This window comes from Panthera leo, chromosome B3 (genome assembly GCF_018350215.1).
Source record: "Panthera leo isolate Ple1 chromosome B3, P.leo_Ple1_pat1.1, whole genome shotgun sequence".
NCBI classification, from domain to species: Eukaryota; Metazoa; Chordata; class Mammalia; order Carnivora; family Felidae; genus Panthera; species Panthera leo.
In genome coordinates, this window is record NC_056684.1 from 114,886,960 (window position 1) to 114,907,975 (window position 21,016).

General features: G+C 45.4%; 1 protein-coding gene across 1 annotated transcript; it reads right to left on the reverse strand.

Annotated features, from left to right (window-relative positions):
- Positions 1–1,098: 1,098 nt before the first annotated feature.
- SLC10A1 (solute carrier family 10 member 1) lies at positions 1,099–20,800 on the reverse strand. Its single transcript, XM_042943638.1, has 5 exons — positions 20,387–20,800; positions 11,415–11,625; positions 5,412–5,590; positions 3,410–3,606; positions 1,099–1,477 (listed from the first exon to the last, which is right to left on the reverse strand). The coding sequence occupies exons 1-5, from the start codon at positions 20,740–20,742 to the stop codon at positions 1,371–1,373; spliced, it is 1,050 nt and encodes a 349-aa protein (XP_042799572.1). The 5' UTR covers positions 20,743–20,800; the 3' UTR covers positions 1,099–1,370.
- Positions 20,801–21,016: the final 216 nt, after the last annotated feature.

Below are 21,016 nucleotides of genomic sequence, written 5' to 3' on the forward strand. Positions count from 1 at the left end.
AACTATTCTGCTTAACCAAGTTTCCTAGCAGGTGATGTCGGCTGGGTGGTAGACAAAATCATTTGAACAGTTAAGTTTAAGAGAATATGTAAAAGTGGTAGGTGCGTAGACCTTTTCACAGATTAAGAGCATGTTAGTGACCCAAACTGGTGATTCTTAAACTTACTGTGGTATTGGGAGTACTGGTGGTCTTGGACATTGGCCAGACGCTGCCTTAAAATTAACTTGGGTTTACAGTCAGTTGAACTTACACTGAATGGCATGAAAAATCTTAATTAGGCATGGTCTGCTACTTGCAAGGATGAGATGTTCATGAATCTAACGATTGTATATGAGCATTATGTAAAACATTTCATAGGAAATTTGAAATTTTAGAAATGTAATTTAAATGGAGAAACCACCCCTTTTGCAGTAGCTTGCAGCTCTCTGAGTTTTGAGGGGATATAATAGGAAAACCACTGATAGCTCATGAATTGATGGGCTAGACTTTTAGATTAGTGGACATTTCTGTTGGTTGTGTTTTCTTGTTTCCTGGCTTTCCCCCTCTACTTACAATGGTATTCTCCAGAAATGTCTGTTCATTTCATTATGAGTGAGATTTTGAGCCAGTCTTGTTTAATTGCATTTGCATTCTGTGTCTGTTTTTTGTACATGTAGTATCACGTTGGTGTTTTTAGGAGCTTTAACCCATCCCCAAATAGGGTTTCAAAAGGGAAGGAATGAGAAATTTTAAGGTTAGAAAGGACTTCTGAAGTTTAAATCTGGGAGCACTGAGCATTTATTTCCCTCTTCTGTCACAAAAGTTGGAACAGGATTTGGATATTTGATTTTAGGTAAAAGTTCCTATTTGTTGCCTAGTTGAGAAATTGAGTGCCTTTCGTATGACTATGGAACACTTCGGAGATGCAGGGGCAAAAGGCAGTTTTGGTTTTTGCCTTCATAGGACTGTCACTGAAGAATTCTTTTATTTATTTTTTAGTTTAATTTTTTTGAGAGGGGGTGCCACAGAGAGAATCCCACGCGGGCTCTGTACTGACAGCATGGCGCCTAATGCCAGACTTGAACTCCCAAACCATGAGATCATGACCTGAGCTAGCATTAAGAGTTGGATACTTCACTGACTGAGCCACCCAGGCACCGCACAAGTCTTTATTTTTTAAATAGGTATCAACTTTTAAGCTGGGGCTAGGCGAGGCTCTTCAGGTAGACTCCCTCTGTGTCCTCCCACCAGGCGAGGTTTGTCAGTTCTGATAGTTTCTGCTGGCAGTGCTGGAGAAAGACTCTCATTTCTGGTGTTCCTTTCATCTTTTTACTCTATCACACTGGCTTTCTGAAATATCCTCTGACCAGAATCCAGTCCCCTGGGGGAGCTAGGCTGTGCAAGGGGAGCATTCCTCCCCTTTGTGGGTGCCATTTCCTAGAGCTCCTGGAATCGTGTCTTCAGTTGGAGCAGCTGTGTAGGTCATTTTTGTTTTATCTGGAAAGTTGAAGAGGGTCAAGGGTGGGGAAGGAGAGTAACTGTTAATAAAAAAGCTTATTCAGTGGAAGACAGCACATCCTAGGGGTTAAGTTGTATTCTATATGTTTTTGTGTGGTTCCCCCCCACCTCCATCTCTTTTACCATGCATCCTTCCATTACTTTAATTTTTTTTTTTAAGTTTTGTTTGTTTTGAGAGCATGAGCAGGGGAAGGGGAGAGAGGATTCCAAGCAGGCTCTGCACTATCCACACACAGCCTGATGGGGGCCTCAAACTCAAAAATCTAGAGATCATGACCTGAGCCAAAATCAAGAATCGGACACTTAACTGACTGAGCCACCCAGGTGCTCCCTCCCATGACTTAATTTTGCTTTCCCTTGAACATTCCTAATGGTAATACTACCAATCAATCTAATAAATTATTGACTCTTAAATCACTTCCTCTCCAACTTCTTGGTACAGACAGTGCAGTGGGAGAGTTTACGTTCAGCAGAACGGACTTGCGTTCTGCAAGGAAGCGCAGGGAGGAGATAGCTTTAAGAGGTCTTCTAAGTGTGGAGTTTCCATGGCCCCCTCATTGTATTTGGCCTAGCCCTCTTTCTGCCTGTATGGAGGTGGTGAGGAGTCGTGGTCATAGGAGTCGGGATTCACCTATCTTGTCCCCATTTTTGTAGTAGATACAGGGCTCAGAAGCATGAAAAGTTGTGCATCTCCCCCCTCAGCACAGCCGCATCAGCCCTTACAGTGCACTGGCTCTGAAGAGGGTCTTAAGTGTGTTGTAGCCTTGCAAACTTGGGAACATGGTTGGTTAGTTTAGAAAATTCCACTTCTCACTGCTTTTGCAAGAGGGTGGAGATTTCAGACTTCAGGGGCAACAGATTTGAGTCACTTTCAGGTGAGCATTAGAGGGGATTCTTTTCCACAACACTGTAGTTTTGAACAAAGTTCTGAAGTATGCTCAGCTACTTACTGGTTTCTTTTTGGCTGCTTGATACGGTTATATGCTAATTGTTTGTTTGCTTTTACTACCAGAAGATAATCACCAGGGGAAATTGTCTCCTATGGTCTAAGTCTATCCCCAGGGTATAGAAAACATCTTGAAGGAGCCCTCAAGTTCATGGGAAATGAAGGATTTGAGTGGTTAAGAATATACTTTATAATATGAATATAATACGTTTAGAATTATAAAATACTGAAAATGTCATTCCAAATAAAGTTTCCTGACTTGAAAAAAAAAAAAAGACATTAACGATCCACTTAAAGGAAGGGACTTAGTGGGTTTCCTGGAGGTTTATTATAGTTTAAAGAGAATGCAAAATGCTCTGAGCATCTTAGAGGAGGTGCTGTTTAGAAAGTAATTCAATAGTGATCAGGTTTTAAAGTATCAATTAAACTATTGTGATAGCTATTTAATAAGCTTATATTTAAGTTTTATTTACTGTGTAACCAGAGTTGGGAGTCTTTTTTTGGATTTTGGCTAATTCGATTGCATTGCTTCAATATGTTTTTCTTCATAAAGGAGTACCAGTGGTACTGTGGTCTGACCTGGTCTAGGACCGGAGAACCTAGTCCTAGGAAACACTGCATTTTCCAGATTGTGAATAGGGGCATTTCACACAACTAACACCTCATAGCTATTTAATATCCAAGACCATTTCTTCATCCTGAGTCTTCCATGGCCTCCCCTTTGCCTTACTCCCAGAAGTGCAAAGTCTGTCCACAGTTGATTCTCCTAGCTAGAAGGCAGAGATGGAGTGGAGTTATAAGAGCCTTGGCTCTTTGAAGTCCCTTTGTACTTCTTGGTGCTACCTGGTTCCTAGTGACTTGATAGGAGTTGAAGCCCCTTGCAAAGGTCCCTGCCAGAGACTCACTTGCTGGAAAGGATCAGGTCGGATATGGGAGAACTCAAAGGAGAAGGATTCAGTACTCACCTTTGGAAGGCTTGATTTTCTCATAGCAACGAAAGATGGAGATGAGAAGAACCCCTTCTCCAAGCTGGAAAATCATGTAGAGGAGAGGGAAGAATAAAAGTGGCCCAATGACTTGAGGGGGGAACGTCACATTGAGAATGGCAGAACAAAGTTGAACGTTTTGGCATCCAGTTTCCATGCTGACAGTGCGCCTGCACCTGTGTTAGGTTCAAAACAAAGCAACCTTATATGCCCTCAGAAGGGACAGGAGGGTGCGACACTGGCCCTTCTCCCTCCCAAATCACCCAAGACCCATTGAATGAATATGGAAGTCAGTGGTGACTAGTAGTATTGTGGCCGGGAGTTTTCGTGAGAATTTTTGAGCAGCTTGGGGGTTTCACCACTTGCTTCTGCAGGCCTACCAGATTAAAATTTGGAGAATGGCTGATGAGGGATGAAGGGAAGATGTGAGCCACTATCATTCATTGGTTTGTATGTTGGGTTTACACACAGGGCAGTTGCAGTGTGAACATACAGAAGATGATCTGAAATGCTTGGGCCCCTTGTCCAGTTCCCTAGTTTCTGGTTTGGCTATCTTTGAGTCCAAAACACTTAATGATTAAAAACCAAACTTGGTTCAGCCCCAATATCTTTGAACATATTCATGGTTTTGCTTTCGTTTTATGGACTAAAGAACGGGCACCTGGGTGGCTCAGTCTGTTAAGCATCTGACTCTTGATTTTGGCTCACGTCATGAACTCTCGGTTCGTGGGATCAAGCCCTGCATGGGCTCTGTGCTCACAGCGAGGAGCCTGCTTGGGATTCTCTCTCCTGCCCCTCCTGTCCCTCTTGCTCTCTTAAAACAAACATTAAAAAGGGGAGGCGGGATGGGATGTTTACATCTAATGAATACATACTGAATTCATGGAGTTGTGGTCAGTGTCTTACCAGAAATTCTGCAAACACATTTATTAGGGGGAGACTACTGTGATGGCCCTTGATTGTGTGGCCATTTATTACCTGTCACTCTTAATGTACAGTAAGTCATTGACAGCCTTTTGACTCAACTGTATAACCACATGCTACGTATGTTCTATAGTAATTTTTTTATTAGTATGTTTTTTTTTTTTTTTTTTTAATTTTCAACGTTTTTTATTTATTTTTGGGACAGACAGAGAGAGACAGAGCATGAACGGGGGAGGGGCAGAGAGAGAGGGAGACACAGAATCGGAAACAGGCTCCAGGCTCCGAGCCATCAGCCCGGAGCCTGACGCGGGGCTCGAACTCACGGACCGCGAGATCGTGACCTGGCTGAAGTCGGACGCTTAACCGACTGCGCCACCCAGGCGCCCCAATTAGTATGTTTTTTAAAATGGGTAACTTTATAAGTTGTATTTTTAAGGCAGTGGTTTTTTTTTGGGGGGGGGGGGGTGTACTAGAGTGCTACTAATGTTCAGACTCCAGCAGCATTTGTCTAGGGCTGACAAGAGGCAAAGTTCCTGAAATGTGCTACTCTAGACAGGGTTTCTTTATCCCACACCAGATTGTCAGGCCAACTGTCCCTGCAAGTAGCCCCTGAGTTTGTGAAATTGGATTAGACTCAGCAGAGGTCCACAACCACTAAAACTCTTAGGGTCACTTAGAGCTGTCACCCAGTGGTGTCCTTGTCAAGACTGAAGCCGAGGCAGAAAGGGCGGAAGAGTGGGGAAGGAGGAATATTAACACTTACCACGATGGCATGGAACTGCTCCAGTGTTGGTACCTACCAGATTTCAGCAGGAGGTGGAGCCTAGGCTCTGGAGGGAGCACTTTGTCATGAGCTCTTTGGAGTATTAGATGCTCTTGTTCCTAAGCCATTCGATACCTTCTCTCCAATATGTCTCCGAGTCCAGGGTTCCTGGTTCAGTGGGTGCATTTGCACATACTGCCAGGAAAATGCCTCCTAGGTTTTGGGTCTCCTTTTCCTGAGAGACCAGGACAAGAATGAGGCCGATGGAACACAGAGGTCTAAAACAATACTTACCGTCCATTGAGGTGGAAGAGAGCAGAGAGGATGTAGCCCAACAGGAAGCCGATGAAAGGCATCAGGGAGGAGGTGGCCAGCAAGTGTGGGGTCATGACAAGCATGATACTCTTGCCCACATTGATGACTGAGAGCGCTATGATGGCCACACTTAACAAAAGCGTGGTGATGGTCCTTCCCTGTAAATGAAGACAGGAAGAAAAGGCAATTAGGGTGGTGGGGGATGGGGAGGAGCAGAGTGACGGAGCATGGGTGGTGGGTATCAGAGGTGGAAACCAAGGGAGTGCAAAAAAACCTTTTATCTCCCATCTATTTGGAATTCCTAATCAGTAGCTAGGAAGCTTCTTGGAGGACAGAGACCTAATAATTAACATTCTTGTTACTGTTGACTTAAAGCCAGATGTTTACCAGCAAAATGAGTTTATTTGGAAATAGAGGAAGTTCAGTTTGGGACAAGCAAGCCAAGGCGAACCATAGGCAAGTCCTGAGTACACGGGACAGGGACTTGCTTTTAGAGAGGAAAAGAAGCCGAGAGGGTCTGTTTCATGCAGTTCTCCTTGGCTGGGCTATTGCTGGGAAGGAGAAATACTTCCTCGTGCTGGGGAATGTAAAGTAAGCTTTCCATTAGGCCAGTGGTAGTGTATGAGAGCTTTCCCTTCAAGACTTCCAGGCTCCATTTCATATGAGATTTTCTTTGCACGTTTCTTCCCCCCTTTTTAAGTTTATTTTGAGTGAGCATGTGCATGGGGAAGGCACAGAGCAAGGGTGGGGGGGGGGGGAGAATCCAAAGCAGGCTCCTTGCTGACAACGATGGGGGGCTCAAACTCCCGAACCGTGAGATCGTAACCTGCCAGAGTCCGAGGCTTAACCAACTGAGCCACCCAGACACCCCACGTTGCTCCCTTTCGATCAAGATCTTTCTTCAGAAACATCGCTGATCAAGAGTCCGTTTATCCACTAAAGTGGCTTTGTCCCTCGCTGCCAGGAAGGGTTTTTCCTGGTTGTCCCGTCCCACGTTGGAAAGTGCTTAGATTGGGAACTGTTGAGGCCACATGAGTACCAAGGAAGGGTGTGAGGGATAACTCTGAGGCATTTCCCTTCTGAGGTCTATATATTGTCAAGATTGAAGGCTTTGGAGAGCATCTTGTCTGAGCTAATATCTCCCTATTGGTGTGCCCCTTCTGTAGAGAGAGGTACAGAGTTGAAAAACTTCAGTCTTGCCGTTTGTCCACAACCTGCCGCTGAGACCGGAGGCCATAGGTAGTTGCTTCTTCATAGGTCACTGCGTTTTTTTGTACCACCTGACTTAACTGAAGCCATGTGCTGAATGTCCATTTCGTGGGCAGCCAATCAAATCAGCTTGCCGGTGACCCAGGAGATGACCTGGCTTGCGCTTCCCACAAAGGTGGCCTCCACAGCTTGCTGAATGACCGAACAAATCAGATCCTCTCGTTGAGGGAGTTTGTGGAACTACAGCGAGGGAAGCAGGAGCAGAGGCAAGTGTTAAGACACAGCACCCTGGCAGCAGTGTAAGCCACAGGTTGGCAGATGCCATGAGGCAGTTCACCAGTAGCAGCAGCTACGGGAAAAGCATAGGTGGACTGGCTGAGTCACTCAAACAGCGAGTAACTCCCTTATTTAAGGGAGGTGGATGGCTTGTAAAAGTGGCTTGTCGACCAGGTCATGCTGAGGTTCATCGACCTAACCACATGGACTCGAATAAGCCCTTGCCTAGGTGAGTTAAAGTATTACTTGAATTGCCATTCCAAATAGAGCATCCAAGAAATTGTATCTTCGCATTATCTACATGTGACCTCCCACTGGGTAATGTGTTTACAAGCAGATACCTTTTGCCAGAGCCAGTTAGAAATTGGGTGATTTTGATTTGAAAGTCTCTAGGGGGCGCCTGGGTGGCTCAGTTGGCTAACGGTCTGACTTGGCTCAGATCATGGATCTCGCAGTTTGTGGTTTGAGCCCCGCATCAGGCTCTGTGCTGACAGCTTGGAGCCTGGAGCCTACTCCGGATTCTGTGTCTCCCTCTCTGCCCCTCCCCGCTCATGCTCTGTTTCTCTGTCCATCTCCCTCTCTCAAAAATAAATATTAAAAATATTTTAAATTATTCTGAGTTAAGAAGGAGATATATTCTTATATTAGTTGTGACTAACTATGGTCCTTGGCTTCTTCACCTATAAGATGAGGAAGAACAGAGTTGGATTAAATGATTATCAGAGGTCACTTCACATTTTTTTTCTTTTTAGTATTCCTGTACCTCCACAAACTATCTTGAATAAAATTAAGTGATAGACACAAACATTTCTGGGTTTTTCTTCCCCTGCTAATGTGGGGAGTGGTCCAGGCAGAGGGAAGGACATGTGCAAAGAGAAAAGAGCTAACACTTGAGGGGGGGTGGGGTGGGTGGTTGGCTTTAGCAAATCAAGAAGAGCCGGGAGGCTACATAAGGGGATTGAAAGTTTATCCTGCAGAGAGTATGGAACCAGGGAGGTGTTTGAAGCAGTGGAGAGACGTGACGGAGTTTGTTCTTTCCGTCTCCATCCTCAGGTTGAACCTGATCGAGGAGCCAGGTTCGAAGGCCGTTTCAGTTGTGAGAGAGGATAGTGGCCCAAGTGATGGTAGTGTTGTCACAGGCGGAGAGGAATAGATGGATCCAAGTGAGCGACAGAAAGCAGAAAAGCCAATCACCTCTTCAGGTGAATGTGACGGAATGGAGAGGACATTGAAAAAGACCAAATGGTTTTGTGGCTTAGGCAGCTGGGCACATGGAATGCCATTCTTTGAGATAATAATGGGGAGGAGATGGCTTTAATTTAAGACATACTGACCATATATAAGTGTCTGTTTGGTGTGTCTGTGGGAAGTGACTGCAAGAATTTTCTGTGCCACCATCTTGAACCACCTTTCATTTGTTATGACTTCTGCAAGCTAAAAACCTTTTGCACAGTGAAGGAAACAACAAAACTAAAAGAAGAGATTTGCAAAATGACATAACTGATAAAGGATTAGTATCCAAAATCTATAAAGAACTTCTCAAACTCCACACCCAAAAACCAAATAATCCAGTGAAGAAATGGGCATAAGACACAAATAGACATTTTTCCAAAGAAGATATACAGATGGCCAACAGACACATGAAAAGATGTTCATCACTCATCAGGGAAATACAAATCAAAACTACAATAAGATATCACCTTACACCTGTCAGAATGGCTAAAATTAACTCAGGAAACAACGGATGTTGGCAAAGATGTGGAGAAAGGGAACCCTCTTACACTGTTGGCAGGAATGCAAACTGGTGCAGCCACTCTGGAGAGCAGTACAGAGGTTCCTCAAAAAGCTCAAAATAGAGCTACCCTAGGACCCACCAATTGCACTACTAGGTATTTACCCAAAGGATACAAAACTGATTTGAAGGGGCACATGCACCTGATGTTTATAGCAGCACTATCAACAATAGCCAGATTATAAATTACAAATTTTTAAAAATAAAAATAATAGCCAAATTATGGGAAGAGCTCAAATGTCCATCAACTGATGAATGGGTAAAGAAATTGTGATACACACACACACATGGAATACTACTCAGCCATAAAAAAGAATGAAATCTTGCCATTTACAATGGTGTGGATGGAACTACAGTGTAATGTGATTAGAAAATAAGAAAAAAAAAAAAAGACATGATTCCACTCGTGGAATTTAAGAAACAAAACAGATGAACATAAGGGGAAAAGAGAGAGGCAAACCATAACTATAGAGAACAAGATGAGGGTTGCTGGAGGGGAGGTGGGCAGGGTATGGGCTAAGTAGGTGATGCGTATTAGGGAGGGCACTTGTGATGAGCACCGGGTATTATATGGAACTGATGGATCACTAAATTCTACTCCTGAAGCTAGTATCACACTATATGTTAACTAAGTGGAATTTAAATAACTTGAAACAAAAAAGACATACTGAGTTTTAAATGCATGAGACATTCAGGTAGAAAGATTTGACAGTTAATAAATGGATCCTGGGGGCATGTGGGTAGGTGGCTCAGTTGGTTAAGCATGCAACTCTTGATCTCAGCTCAGGTCTCCAACTCGGTGTTGTGATTTCAAGCCCCATGTTGCACTCTGCTAGGTGTGAAGCCTGCTTAAAGGATGGATGGATGGGTGGGTGGATCCTGCAGTTGGAAAAGGTTGAGGGCTGAAGATGATATTCTGGAAGTCATCAGCTTGTAGATGGTTATTGAGAAGGACCAGATCTATGGTGGAGAGACCCTGGGCTTTGGGAAATTTGGCAAGAAAAGAAAGCTTGGGCGAAGGCAGAGAAGTAACTTTTACCAGAGGAACTCATCAGGGAGTACAAAGAGACGTGCCAGAAAGATGAGAGGAAAGCAGGAGCGCCCAGCTGAGGGAGGCTTCTGAGAGGGAAGCGGTGGTCAACCATGCCAAAAGTTGCTAAAACGTTAAGGATGGATGAGAAATGTCTGTTGGATTTGGTGAAGAAAGAACAGGTGGTCATCGAGACGCTGAATGGATGGGAGACCAAGGAGGAGAGAAGAGGGATTCAAGTAGCTGAGACTAACTTGAGAGCCTGTTACCTGTGAGAGCAGCCCTGGCGGGAGTGGTGGGGGGGAAGGTGTGCTGGAGGGATGTTTCCTGAAGTGTAGGTAGGGGAGGAAAGGGAAGTGTTGGAGCCCTGTAGGGATTGCTTTGTTTCTTTAAGATTGGAGAGCAGTGAACCTGTGTCAACACCAATTGTGAAAAAACATGCAGAGACTTAAGAAATGAGAGTGAAGTTGGGGGAGGCTTTGGAGGTTGGGGGCCATAATCGATGAAAGGACATCTCTGAGAAGCGAGAGTAGGGGGGATGGATGATGCCATCCAGAGCTGAGGTGAGGTGTTCGAACTCGGAAAGGAGGAGGAATGACCTTTCCGGGTCTTCCAACGGGGTGGGAAGGGGCGCTGTGGCCACTGTATGGGGACTGTGCCAGGACAAGGGCAGAACTACCCTGGATGGTGATAGTGTGAAAACTGAAAAGTCCTGAGAACCTGACTTGCAGCTTCTTTGTTCCAAGCCCCAAACTGCCGCCAAGCCTTGGGCTTCCAGGCAGCATGCCCTGTAGGTTGGCCCAAGGCATCGGACCCAGGGCAGAGACAAAAGCAGGCTCTCGGAGTGTCAGGAGTACCAGGATGAGCTGGGGCTCTGGGGGGTGAGCAGTGAGCTGGAGGGGAGACTGACTGGGACTGAGCTCCAGGGTCACAAAGTTGGTAGAGGGACCAAGGCGACGCTCCAAGAGTCTGTAATTCTTCCGAGGGCACAGCAGTGGCATGATGTCCTGAGTGTGACCACAGTGCCCCTCCACCCCCAGCCCTCTGGGGCCCTACCCCTCTCTCCCTCCCACCCCACACCTGAAATGCTACGAGCACGTACGCCACCTGTTGCCCTGGGCTCTTCTGTGGCTTCTCATAAAGTCAGCCAAGTTTGCCCTCGTTCCCCCCGAGTGTCCTCTATCCAGGCTTCTCCCCAGGCTGACCCACATCCTACCCTTTCCAAGCCTGTCCCCTCCAGGAAGCCTTTCTAGACTCCCTGCTCCTCACTAACCCCACCTTCTTACATCCAACCACACCCACCTGCCCATGTGCTGTGGAGTGTTCCTCCACTTTCTGCTAGTACCCGACTCCTTGATGGCAATCAAGCCTCAGAGTGTGTAGCATAAAACTTAGCATCTGGGCGGTGCATCATACAAGCCTTTTGGTTATTAAAATAATGATGTCTGATAATCGTGTTATGAAATGTGTTACAAAGACAATTTTCCTCCTAACTTTTCCAAAGGATTCTCATGTACATTACCAGCCCACGAGGTAAGTGTACCAGTACTAGACCCTTTGCATTCTCCAACGAGGAAGGAAACGGACACAGAAAAAGCCCAAATGACTCTGTTCAAGCCACACATTGAGATGATGGTGGTGCTCTTGTTCCCTGCACGGGGCCCCAGGTTCTTACCTTCTTGACATAGGGTACATATTGTGGCCGTTTGGCATTGAGGAAGATCCCAGTGGCACAGGGAATGAGAACCAGGATTAGTGATATCACAATGCCTCCATAAGGTACCTTGTCCTTCAGATCCCCGGCATAGATCCCCCTGGAGTAGACATACAGGAGGAGGGGCATCATGCCCAGGGCACAGAAGGTGGAGCAGGTGGTCATCATGATACTGGGTGGGAGAAGCAGGGGAGAGTAGAAAGAGACAGCGCCCGTTAATATAGACTATTTGTTGAGTGCCTGCTACGTGCCAGGCACCGTGCTAAGCACTTTACATACATTAATTCCTTTCTTTTTCCCAGTAGGCTTAAGAGATACAGGCTACAGGTTGATAGTCTCATGTTTGTTACTTTCTGCTTTATCTTTATTTACGACAGAGTGTGAGTTCCAAAGCCGGAGTCATAATATATCTTCTCAGCTCTAATTTGTATCCTAATTGTACTATTACCATTTCTATTTGGAATCCAGTACATGTTGGTCACAGGACCCTGTACAGGGAGAGGCCTTCCAGAAAGGCCACCCGAAAGAATGAAGCTGCTAGGGAACATTGTTGGATTTGCAGATATTCGTGTGACAATATACGACTCTGGTTTCCATTCTTGCGGGCATGTTAGTCATGAGGGCTTGGCAAGAGCCCAGGAAATCCCCACTAAGTGTGTGTTTCCCCTCCCACAGCCCTAACTATCTGCACTAATTTGTTTCCACAGAGGTGAACTATAGCTTAACTGAACATCAAGCATGGCCTAGGTCAACGGGGCCAGAATGTAGCCATCAAGAACAGCAACAGGTAGAGGTATCATCATTAGGAATAAGATGTCAGAGCAAGGCACGTGGCTGGCTCGGTCAGAAAAGCATATGACTCTAGATCTTGGGGTCATGAATTGGAGCCCCATGTGGGGTGTAGAGATTACTTAAATAAAACTTTAAAAAAAAAAGACATCGGAGGTGAGGAGAGACCCTGAAAAAATGCTGAGAACTTAATAATGGGAAAATCCTTCCTCTGTGGACATCTAAAACACCTATGAACACATATTTGAGCTTGTAGGAAAATTAGGGAAGTTTCCAGGTACCAGAGACAGAATGCAAAGGAGTTGGTGGGTGAAGTCAGGCTGGAGCTGCACGGCATGGAGTGGGGAGGGAGGGGGGTGTTTGGGAATCTGGAGGCTTAGGTTTTATTGCCCAAGGGAGGGACCAGAACTGAGGTCTTATGCTTATAAAGGAGAGTTGAAACCGAGATATCCATAATAAAAGAACTGTTGGAAAAGAAAAGATCTAATTATCTCACATGTCAAATATAAAATCATAATGGAAAAAATATTTGGAAAAGCATAATGATGCCACACATGTTTTAAAACACATGGGAGCTGACCTTGGATTACACAATAATTCGTAGAAATGAGGGGCACATGGCTGGCTCAGTCGTAAGTGTCCCGACTCTTGATTTTGGCTCGGGTCATGATCTCACGGTTTCATGAATTCGAACATCACGTCAGACTCTGTGCTGACAGTGCGGAGCCTGCTTGGGATTCCCGGTCTCCCTCTCTCTCTGCCCCTACCACACTCACGCTATCCCTGTCCCTTTCTATAAACTTTAAAAAAAAATTTTTTTAAATGACACCTAAAGCACAAACAACCAAAGAAAAAAATAGATATATTTAACTTCTTCAGAATTAAAAATGTTTGTGTTTCAAAGGACACTATCCAGGAAGATATACCAATGGCAAATAAGCAAATAAGCACATGAAAAGATGCTCCACATCATTAGTCATTAGAGAAATATAAATCAAAATCATGAGATCACCACACCCAATAGTATGGCTACAATAAAAATGATGGATAATAAGTTTGGTGAGGATGTGAAGAAGCAGGAATCTTCCTGTGTTGTTGATGGGACAGTTACAGAACGACCCAGCAATTCTACTAGATACATACTCAAGAGAATCAAAACATACGTTGTTACGTATGTTGACACAAAGACTTGTATACTAATGTTCATAGAAGCATTATTCATAACAGCCAAGAAGTGGAAAACAGTAAAAATGTCAACTGAAGAACGGATAAGCAAAATACGGTGTATCCATACAACTGAATATTGTTCAGCCACAAAAAGCAATGTGTTAAGTACTGCTACGTGTTACCACATGGGTGAACCTTGACAACAGTGTGCTACGTGGAGGAAGGAGAAACATAAAAGACCGCATAAAGTGTGATTCCACTTATATAAAATTGATAGACATGAAATAGGTTAGTGGTTGCCAGGGGCTCAGGTGAGAGAGGAATGTGTAGTGACTGCTAACTGGTTTCTTTTGGGGATGTTTAAATGTTCTGGAAGTAGATAGTGGTGACAGTTGTACAGCCTTGCGAGCACACGGAAAACTATTGGATGATACACCCTAAGAGAGTGAACTTCGCAGTATATGAATTATAGCTCAATAAAAAATAATTAAATCTGGGGAGCAGCTAAAATAATTCTTAGAGGAAAATGTTTAGAGCCTTAAATGTTTATATAGGGAAAGCAGAAGAGTAAAAACGAGCTAAATATCTTACCCAGAAACTTAGAGAAAAACAAAGGAAACTCATGAAAATAGAGGAAAGAAATGATGTACAAAAATTACATACAATGAGAGGATCAATTAAACCAAGAGTAGTTTCTCTGCCAAGTCCAAGAAAAGACTCCTCTGGCATGCCAACCCAGGAAAAAGGGAGAAGGCACCATTGATTGTATTACGAATGAAAAAGGGAACATAACTGCAGACACATTAAAGATTTTAGAGAGTTCTAGAAGAAACTGAGGCCAGTTTTGTACTTTCATTTTTCAGTTTAGATTGAATGGACAATTTCCTGGGAAATATAAACTACAAAAACGAATTCAAAATGAAGCTGAAACCTTAGTATTGCTGAAGGATATGAAGGAAGTGAAAACCTACCCTCCAAACCACCCCACATGATGTATATGATTTTATAGCAGAGCTCGGCCAGATGTTCAAAGTACAGATGGTCTCACTATTATACAGACAATACAAAAGGGGGAAACCTTTTGTATTGTAAATTGTATGCCCCAATTTATTGTATATGAATAGTGTAATTTTAGAACCAAAGCTGCAAAAGGATATCATGAGGAAGGAAAGTTAGGGGCCGTTCTCGTGAACAAAGAAGGAAAAGTCATAAATACATTATTAGCAGATTAGCAATGCTTTTATAAAATAATACAAAAAATAAGATGGGTTTGTCCCAGCAGTGTAAGAGTGGGTTAACATTAGACTAAATCCACTGACCTATATCACTGTATTATCACATTAAAGTAAAAATGGTATCATTTGATAGATACAGAAAATTGTCATTCAACAAAAGTCAATGCTCATGCATTACAAAAATTAGCACACTAGCAACAGAATAGAATTCCTTAACCTGAAAAGGGTATCTATCAAAAAGTACAGCAAACAGTAAACTTCACGGTGAAAAATTAGAAAGTTTCCTCTTAGGGCACGCCTGGGTGACTCGGTTGGTTAAGCATCTGACCTTGGCTCAAGTCATGGTCTCCTGATTCATGGGTTCCAGCCCCACATAGGGCTCTTTGCTGTCAGGGTGGAACCAACCTGGGATTCTCTGTCCCCTTCTCCTTGCTGCACTTGCCCTTCTCACAGTCTCTTGGTCTCTCAAAACTAAACATTAAAAAAAAAAGTTTCCTCTAAGAAGAAAGATAAAGCAAATGATATCTATTACCATCACAGTTATTGTAAATCATCCTATATATGTCTTTGCTAGCACAGCAAAACAAGAAATAGAAACTGCATGGGATGGGAAAAAAAGAAACCAGACTTTCATTACATGCCAATGATTGGACTGTCAACAGAGGAAATCCAAGTGAATTCATAACTAGTAAGGAAGAGAATCCATGAGTTTCTAAAAAACATTAACAATATGAAGGAGGCGCCTGGGTGGCTCAGTCAGTTAAGCATCTGACTCTTGGGCTTCAGCTCAGTCATGATCTCACTGTTGGTGAGTTCAAGCCCCACGTCGGGATCTGCAGAGGCTGCTTAGGATTCTCTCTCTCTCTTTCTCTGCCCGTCCCCTGCTCATTCTCTGTCTCTTTCTCAAAATAAATAAATAAAATTAAGAAAAAAAAAAGAAACAAATATAAAATGTTTAGAAATAAATCTAAAAGAGATATGCAAGATCTTTATAGAAGAAATTATAAAACTCCATAGAAAGGTATAAAATAAAGTCCAAATAAAAAGAAAAGCTCTATCATTTTCATGGATGGGAAGACCCAATATTATAAAGATGGCCTCTAAATTTATCTATGAATTTAATCAACAGTCCAGAAATATTTTTGTAGACTTGAGAACTAATCCCCAAATTCAAGTGAAGAGTTAAGGGCCAACAATAGCTAACATAATTTTCAGGAAGAACACAGTGTGGGGATTTGCCTTTCAAATATTGAGACTTATAAAGTCATTGTAATTAAGAAAATTTGGTGCTCGTGCAAAGAGCCACATAGACCAATAGAGGAGACATCCCAGACACAAACCCATGCACATTTGTGAATGTTATCTATGTGAGAGATGGCAGTACAACTTACTGGAGAAAAATTCACTCAGTGGTACTGGGAATTTTCTCTATTCATATGGAAAAGATAAAACTAGATCACACCATACGTAAAAATAAGCACTAGGTTGATTGCAAATCTCCATGTGAAAAGCATAACTTTGAAACTTGTCAAAGAAAACGTAGGGGAATATCTTCATGACCTTGAGTGTAGTAAATGATTTCCTAAAGGACCCCCCACCAAACACAAACTAAGAAAAAATATTGGTAAATTCAACTAAATTAAAATAAGCACTCTGTGTTATGAGACATCATTATCAAAATATAAGGGCCAGCCCCAAACTGTGAGTAGACCACTGCAACGCGTCAAAACAACAAATAACTACAAATCAAAGAGAAAAACACAACAGTTCATTAGAGAAATAGGCAAAGACTTATTGGAAGACCAATGGTGAACCAGTCTTCCGCCAAATGGTCAATAAACCTATGACAATGTGCTAAGCCTCTCTTGAGATCACATTTAACACTGCTGTGACCCATTTCACTCTTACCAGGTGGCGAAAACTGTCAGAGTCTGACAACTCCGAGTACAGCGAAGACAAGGAGGAAGAAGGATCTATCTACACTGCTCGGGAAAGTGTGACCCGGAATGACTACTCTGGAGACTCATTTGTGGATGTGTGAACCCTACGACCTAGAAGTGCTGTTTTTATTATATACACTCTCACATGGCAGCGCAGGGGCATAGGGTACAAGACTGTTCACAGCAGCAGAACGAGAAATCCCCCGAAACGTCTGCCACTAGAACAGATACATTCAAGCAAAGGACACTGCAGTCCAGAGGCACAAAGTAGCTATTTTATTCATATGCCTACATCTCAAAAAAGCAAGCTGGCAAATGATAAGGGCAGTATGGTACTGTTTATACAAATTTTAAGAACGTACAAGGACAACAATGTATCTTGCCTATGGATATATACAAGTACTGCCTGCAGCAATAGAATAAAAGGGTCTGTGCTCCCTCGGGATGGGTAGGGGGCACGGGATTGGGGAGGGGCACACAGGGGCTACAGGGCTACTATTGATCTCTTCTGAGGAGAAGAGCCACACACAACTAGTGTGCTTGTTTTGATGTCCTTGAGCAGAGGAGTCATGCTTACTTTGGCTTGGTGTGTCAGGAGTTCTGGAATTTGCTCTGGGAGGTGGTGTGCCTCAGGGTGTGCCTTGGAAACCAGGCCCCAAGGGACTGCTGTGCAGGTGCCGGGTGCACCTCCTACCTTGCTGGTGTCTATGACTGTCGCGATCCTCAGTTTACCCTGAGAGACAGGGAGGGGAGGTGACTTGACCAGGCTCCATTTTGGAGACTGGAGCCTGGTCCGTAGGCACATCATGGACCTGGTTGTCCCTCGGGGGACGGAGGGCCAGAGGGAAAGGGGCACGTGGAGTTCCTTACTCCTCCTTCCTGCTTAAGTTCTCAGAGCACTGCGCACGCCCTGCTTTTGGACATCTGTACACTTTCCCCCCCAATTCTGGGAAACCTCTGGCAGGTCTCTGGACTTCGGCTCCTCGTCTATAAAATGCCATGGGAGTCTTAACCGCCCCCACCCCACCTCTCAGTGGCAAATATTATCGTTTTGTACTTAAAGAGAGGTCTCGTACTGGCAGCCTTTGAGCTACAGCTGGCTCCTGAACACACGTTTTTTTGGCTTGCACGGTGTTTTAAAATTTTTTAATGAGTTGCCGATATTGAAAAATTTGGAGATTTCACTTAAAAATGGAGATTCACTTAAAAATGCCTTCTCTTGAATCGGTCACAGTGGCTCCCACAGAACACCCACAGCAGACGTGTGGCATCTGCCCTGCTTAGGGGGCCCATCAGCCACTTGGCTCATCTATACACATGCCGGGCCCTGAAAGGATTTTTAAAAAATCCTTTTTTTATAAAAAAAATTTTATTTTAGAGAGAGTGAGCAGGGGGAGGGGCAGAGGGAGAGAGATGAGAGAGAGACAGACAGACAGACAGAGAATCCCAAGTAGGCTCCATGCTCAACACGGATTCCGACACAGGGCTCGATCCCACCACCTGATCATGACCTGAGTGGAAATCAAGAGTTGGACACTCAACCGGCTGAGCCACCCAGGCACCCCATGAAGGTATTTGAGTAAAAGTGCAGGATCTGGACTCTCCCAGACCTTGGACAAATGTATTAACCTTTCTTAGGCTCAGTTTCCTCATCTTTATTTATTATTATTATTATTATTATTTAATGTTTATTCATTTTTGAGAAAGAGAGAGAGAGAGACAGAGCATGAGCAGGGGAGAGGCAGAAAGAGAGGGAGACACAGAATCCGAAGCAGGCTCCAGGCTCCGAGCTGTCAGCACAGAGCCTGACGTGGGGCTTGAACCCGTGAACCGTGAGATCACGACCTGAGCCAAAGTCAGATGCTCAACTGACTGAGCCACGCAGGCGCCCCTCAATTTCCTCATCTTTAAAATGGGACTATTTACAGCACCTCCTCACGGGATGCTGTATGAGGATTTCATGGAAAGTGCTTGGAGCAGTGCCTGGCTGTTTTTTATTATCGGTATCATTTCAGTCTAATACATGTAACATGTTGTCCCAGATGAACTCCAATTGTAATTTAAAGTCTGGCAGCCGTGAAGGTAGATGATGAGATACATATTGCACCACTGGGCTCTAAGGCATGGTTTAAGGTGCGTGGGAGGTTTGTCTGTTTGCAGGGACGATAGGGCAGGAGGTGGCCATCCCAACATTGTCTTTGTGGAGTCTTGGTAGAAGTGAGAGTCCCCACGGGCCCAGACAGGGAGGCTGAGCAGGCGAGCATGAAGGCTCACGTTCCTGAGTCACTGAGGCTGGGCCGGGGGGGTCTCGAACCTCAGAAATGCAGGCCTAACTGGAGAGACCTCACTGGCACCCATTGACTGATGAGGCTGGGACATCTGGTCACTTACACTTAAAAACATCTCCTTGTTCTTTACATGGTCCTTCCTTGCTCTGCCGTTTCTGCAGGTTCACAGAGCCCTGAGAATACCCCTTCCCTGACCCCCGACTTCCTGCACCCCTTCTGCACCGGAATTAAGATACAGTCTGGATTTCTCAGGACACAGAGGCTGCAATGAGCCGCGTCCAAAGGGCAGACTGAAGACTGACGGTTTGCTGTGCAGCAGGAAGGACTCGGATCAGACGGAGGGAAGAATTTCCTCACAGGTAGTTGAACATTGAACGTGTTCCCAGGGAAGACCGTACGAGCCAAGTCCCCTCTTTGTGCCTCTCTTCCCATCAGCTACCTCCCTGAGGGCTGAGTCTCGTGGGTGGAGAGGCCAGAGCTCGGGTGGTGGGTCCCAGGAAGGACCAGCTCACTCTTGTTTTTTTCATTTAAAGAGCGGTGGTCTCGCTCTACATCACAGGCGGGGTTTCTTTAGTTGTCTGGTTTGCTTACTGGAGTTGGTAGGGTGCTGGCCAACACAGGCATGGATGGAAGAAGGTCTCCACTGAGGACTGAACGTCAGAGGAGGCAGGCTGGGGACTGAGCCTCACAGAAAGGCAAGAGCTTTCGCTGATGAGTCTCCCTCAGCCAGCGTGGGCTGCTGCTGGGGCTGGAGCCCCGGACTGAAATGGCCTCATTCTGGCAGGTGTTCTAGATCAGAGTCCCACCTGTTTGGAAGGACAGGTGTTCAGCTGGCCCCTGCGGAAATGAGCCTTTGCCAACTTCTGCTCGGATGCTTTGGGTGAGAGGACACTGCTGGTGTTTTCCCTCCCAGTTGGGCTGAGGTGTGGCCCAGCATGGCCTGTGCCAGTGTTGGGAAACTCGAGGATCTGCCTGGTTGTGTGTTTGCACAGATGCGTTCCTGTGCCAGATGGGCCCACAGGGAAAGTTAAAAGAACCCCTCACTGCCTGGATAGTTGGAAGGATCTTTGGAACGTCTTGCCTATTCTGCAGGGATTGGAAGTGCTCTGTGGTTCCAGGGTGGCTTGGACCATCTGCACTCCCTTTTGGACCTCTGGTCTCAAAGCAGACCACTTGCCCACCATGGTAAGTGGGCAGAGTTTCCCAGAGGCCCCTCGGGTTTAAATCACTACTCCTTCAAGACAGTCCTTGTGGGCCACCTGTGAGGGAGTCTTCAGGAGGCCCCTGGACCAGGTGGGCCCCTTTGACTTGGTGTTTAAGCCAAGGTCTACCCCAGATCCTACCTCCAGCCCTGCATAGACTCTGGACGACAATGCCCACCACCCCCTGCCCTAGCATCCACCTGGTCCCCGCTCACGCCTCATCCTGGCTTTAGCCCAGCTTTCCCCCTACACTCTGACATCTCCAATGCAGCTCCCATGCCCAGCCTGCTCCCTCCTCACCTCCAGTCCTACCTGAGGTTCATGTCCCCCTTCATGGCCAGACTGAAGATGTTGGACAGGGTCCCCCCGGGTGAGCAGCCGCAGACAAGGATGGCCAGCGCCTCAATGTTGTTGAGCTGGAAGACCTTGCCCAGTGCAAAGGCGGTGAGGGGCATGATGCCGTACTGTGCTATCAGGGCGATGGCCAGCCCCTTAGGCTTCCAGAAGTGAGCCTTGATCTTGCTGAACTCCATGGTGCAGCCCAGTGAGAGCATGATGATAAGGAGCAGGAACACCAGGATGACGCTCAGTGCCTTGTCGGTGGGGCGCTTGCCGAAGTTGGGTGGGAGGGTGAAGTTGAGCGTGGCAGTCACATTGTGGGGCTCCATTCTCCTGTGTGGCGGCGGAAGGCCAGGGGCACCCGGCACACCCCTCGTTCGCTGCCGACTCCCTTCCCTGCCCAGTCTTTGCTGGGTGCCTTCTTCCGTCACCTCCCAGGGCAGCAAGCTTCAGGACAAAATGTGGCTCTGGGCAAATAGAAGGATTATGCAACTGGCTGTTCTGTCCTCTGGCTGTGGCCCCAAAGGGGAGAGAACCCAGAGCCTTATCTGCCTGGCCTTCCCTGCTTCTTCCAGCTTCTGTACCTCTGCACCCTTCCTGGAT

Bases quoted from the DNA above. Each gene is read 5' to 3' on its own strand.
- SLC10A1 (XM_042943638.1), bottom strand. From the start codon at position 20,742: ATGGAGCCCCACAATGTGACTGCCACGCTCAACTTCACCCTCCCACCC. The intron at 11,626-20,386 runs GTAGGACTGGAG...TCTCCCACCCAG, and splicing joins AAGGGGGACATGAACCTCAG to TATCATGATGACCACCTGCT. The intron at 5,591-11,414 runs GTAAGAACCTGG...CTTCATTTACAG, and splicing joins ATGTACCCTATGTCAAGAAG to GGAAGGACCATCACCACGCT.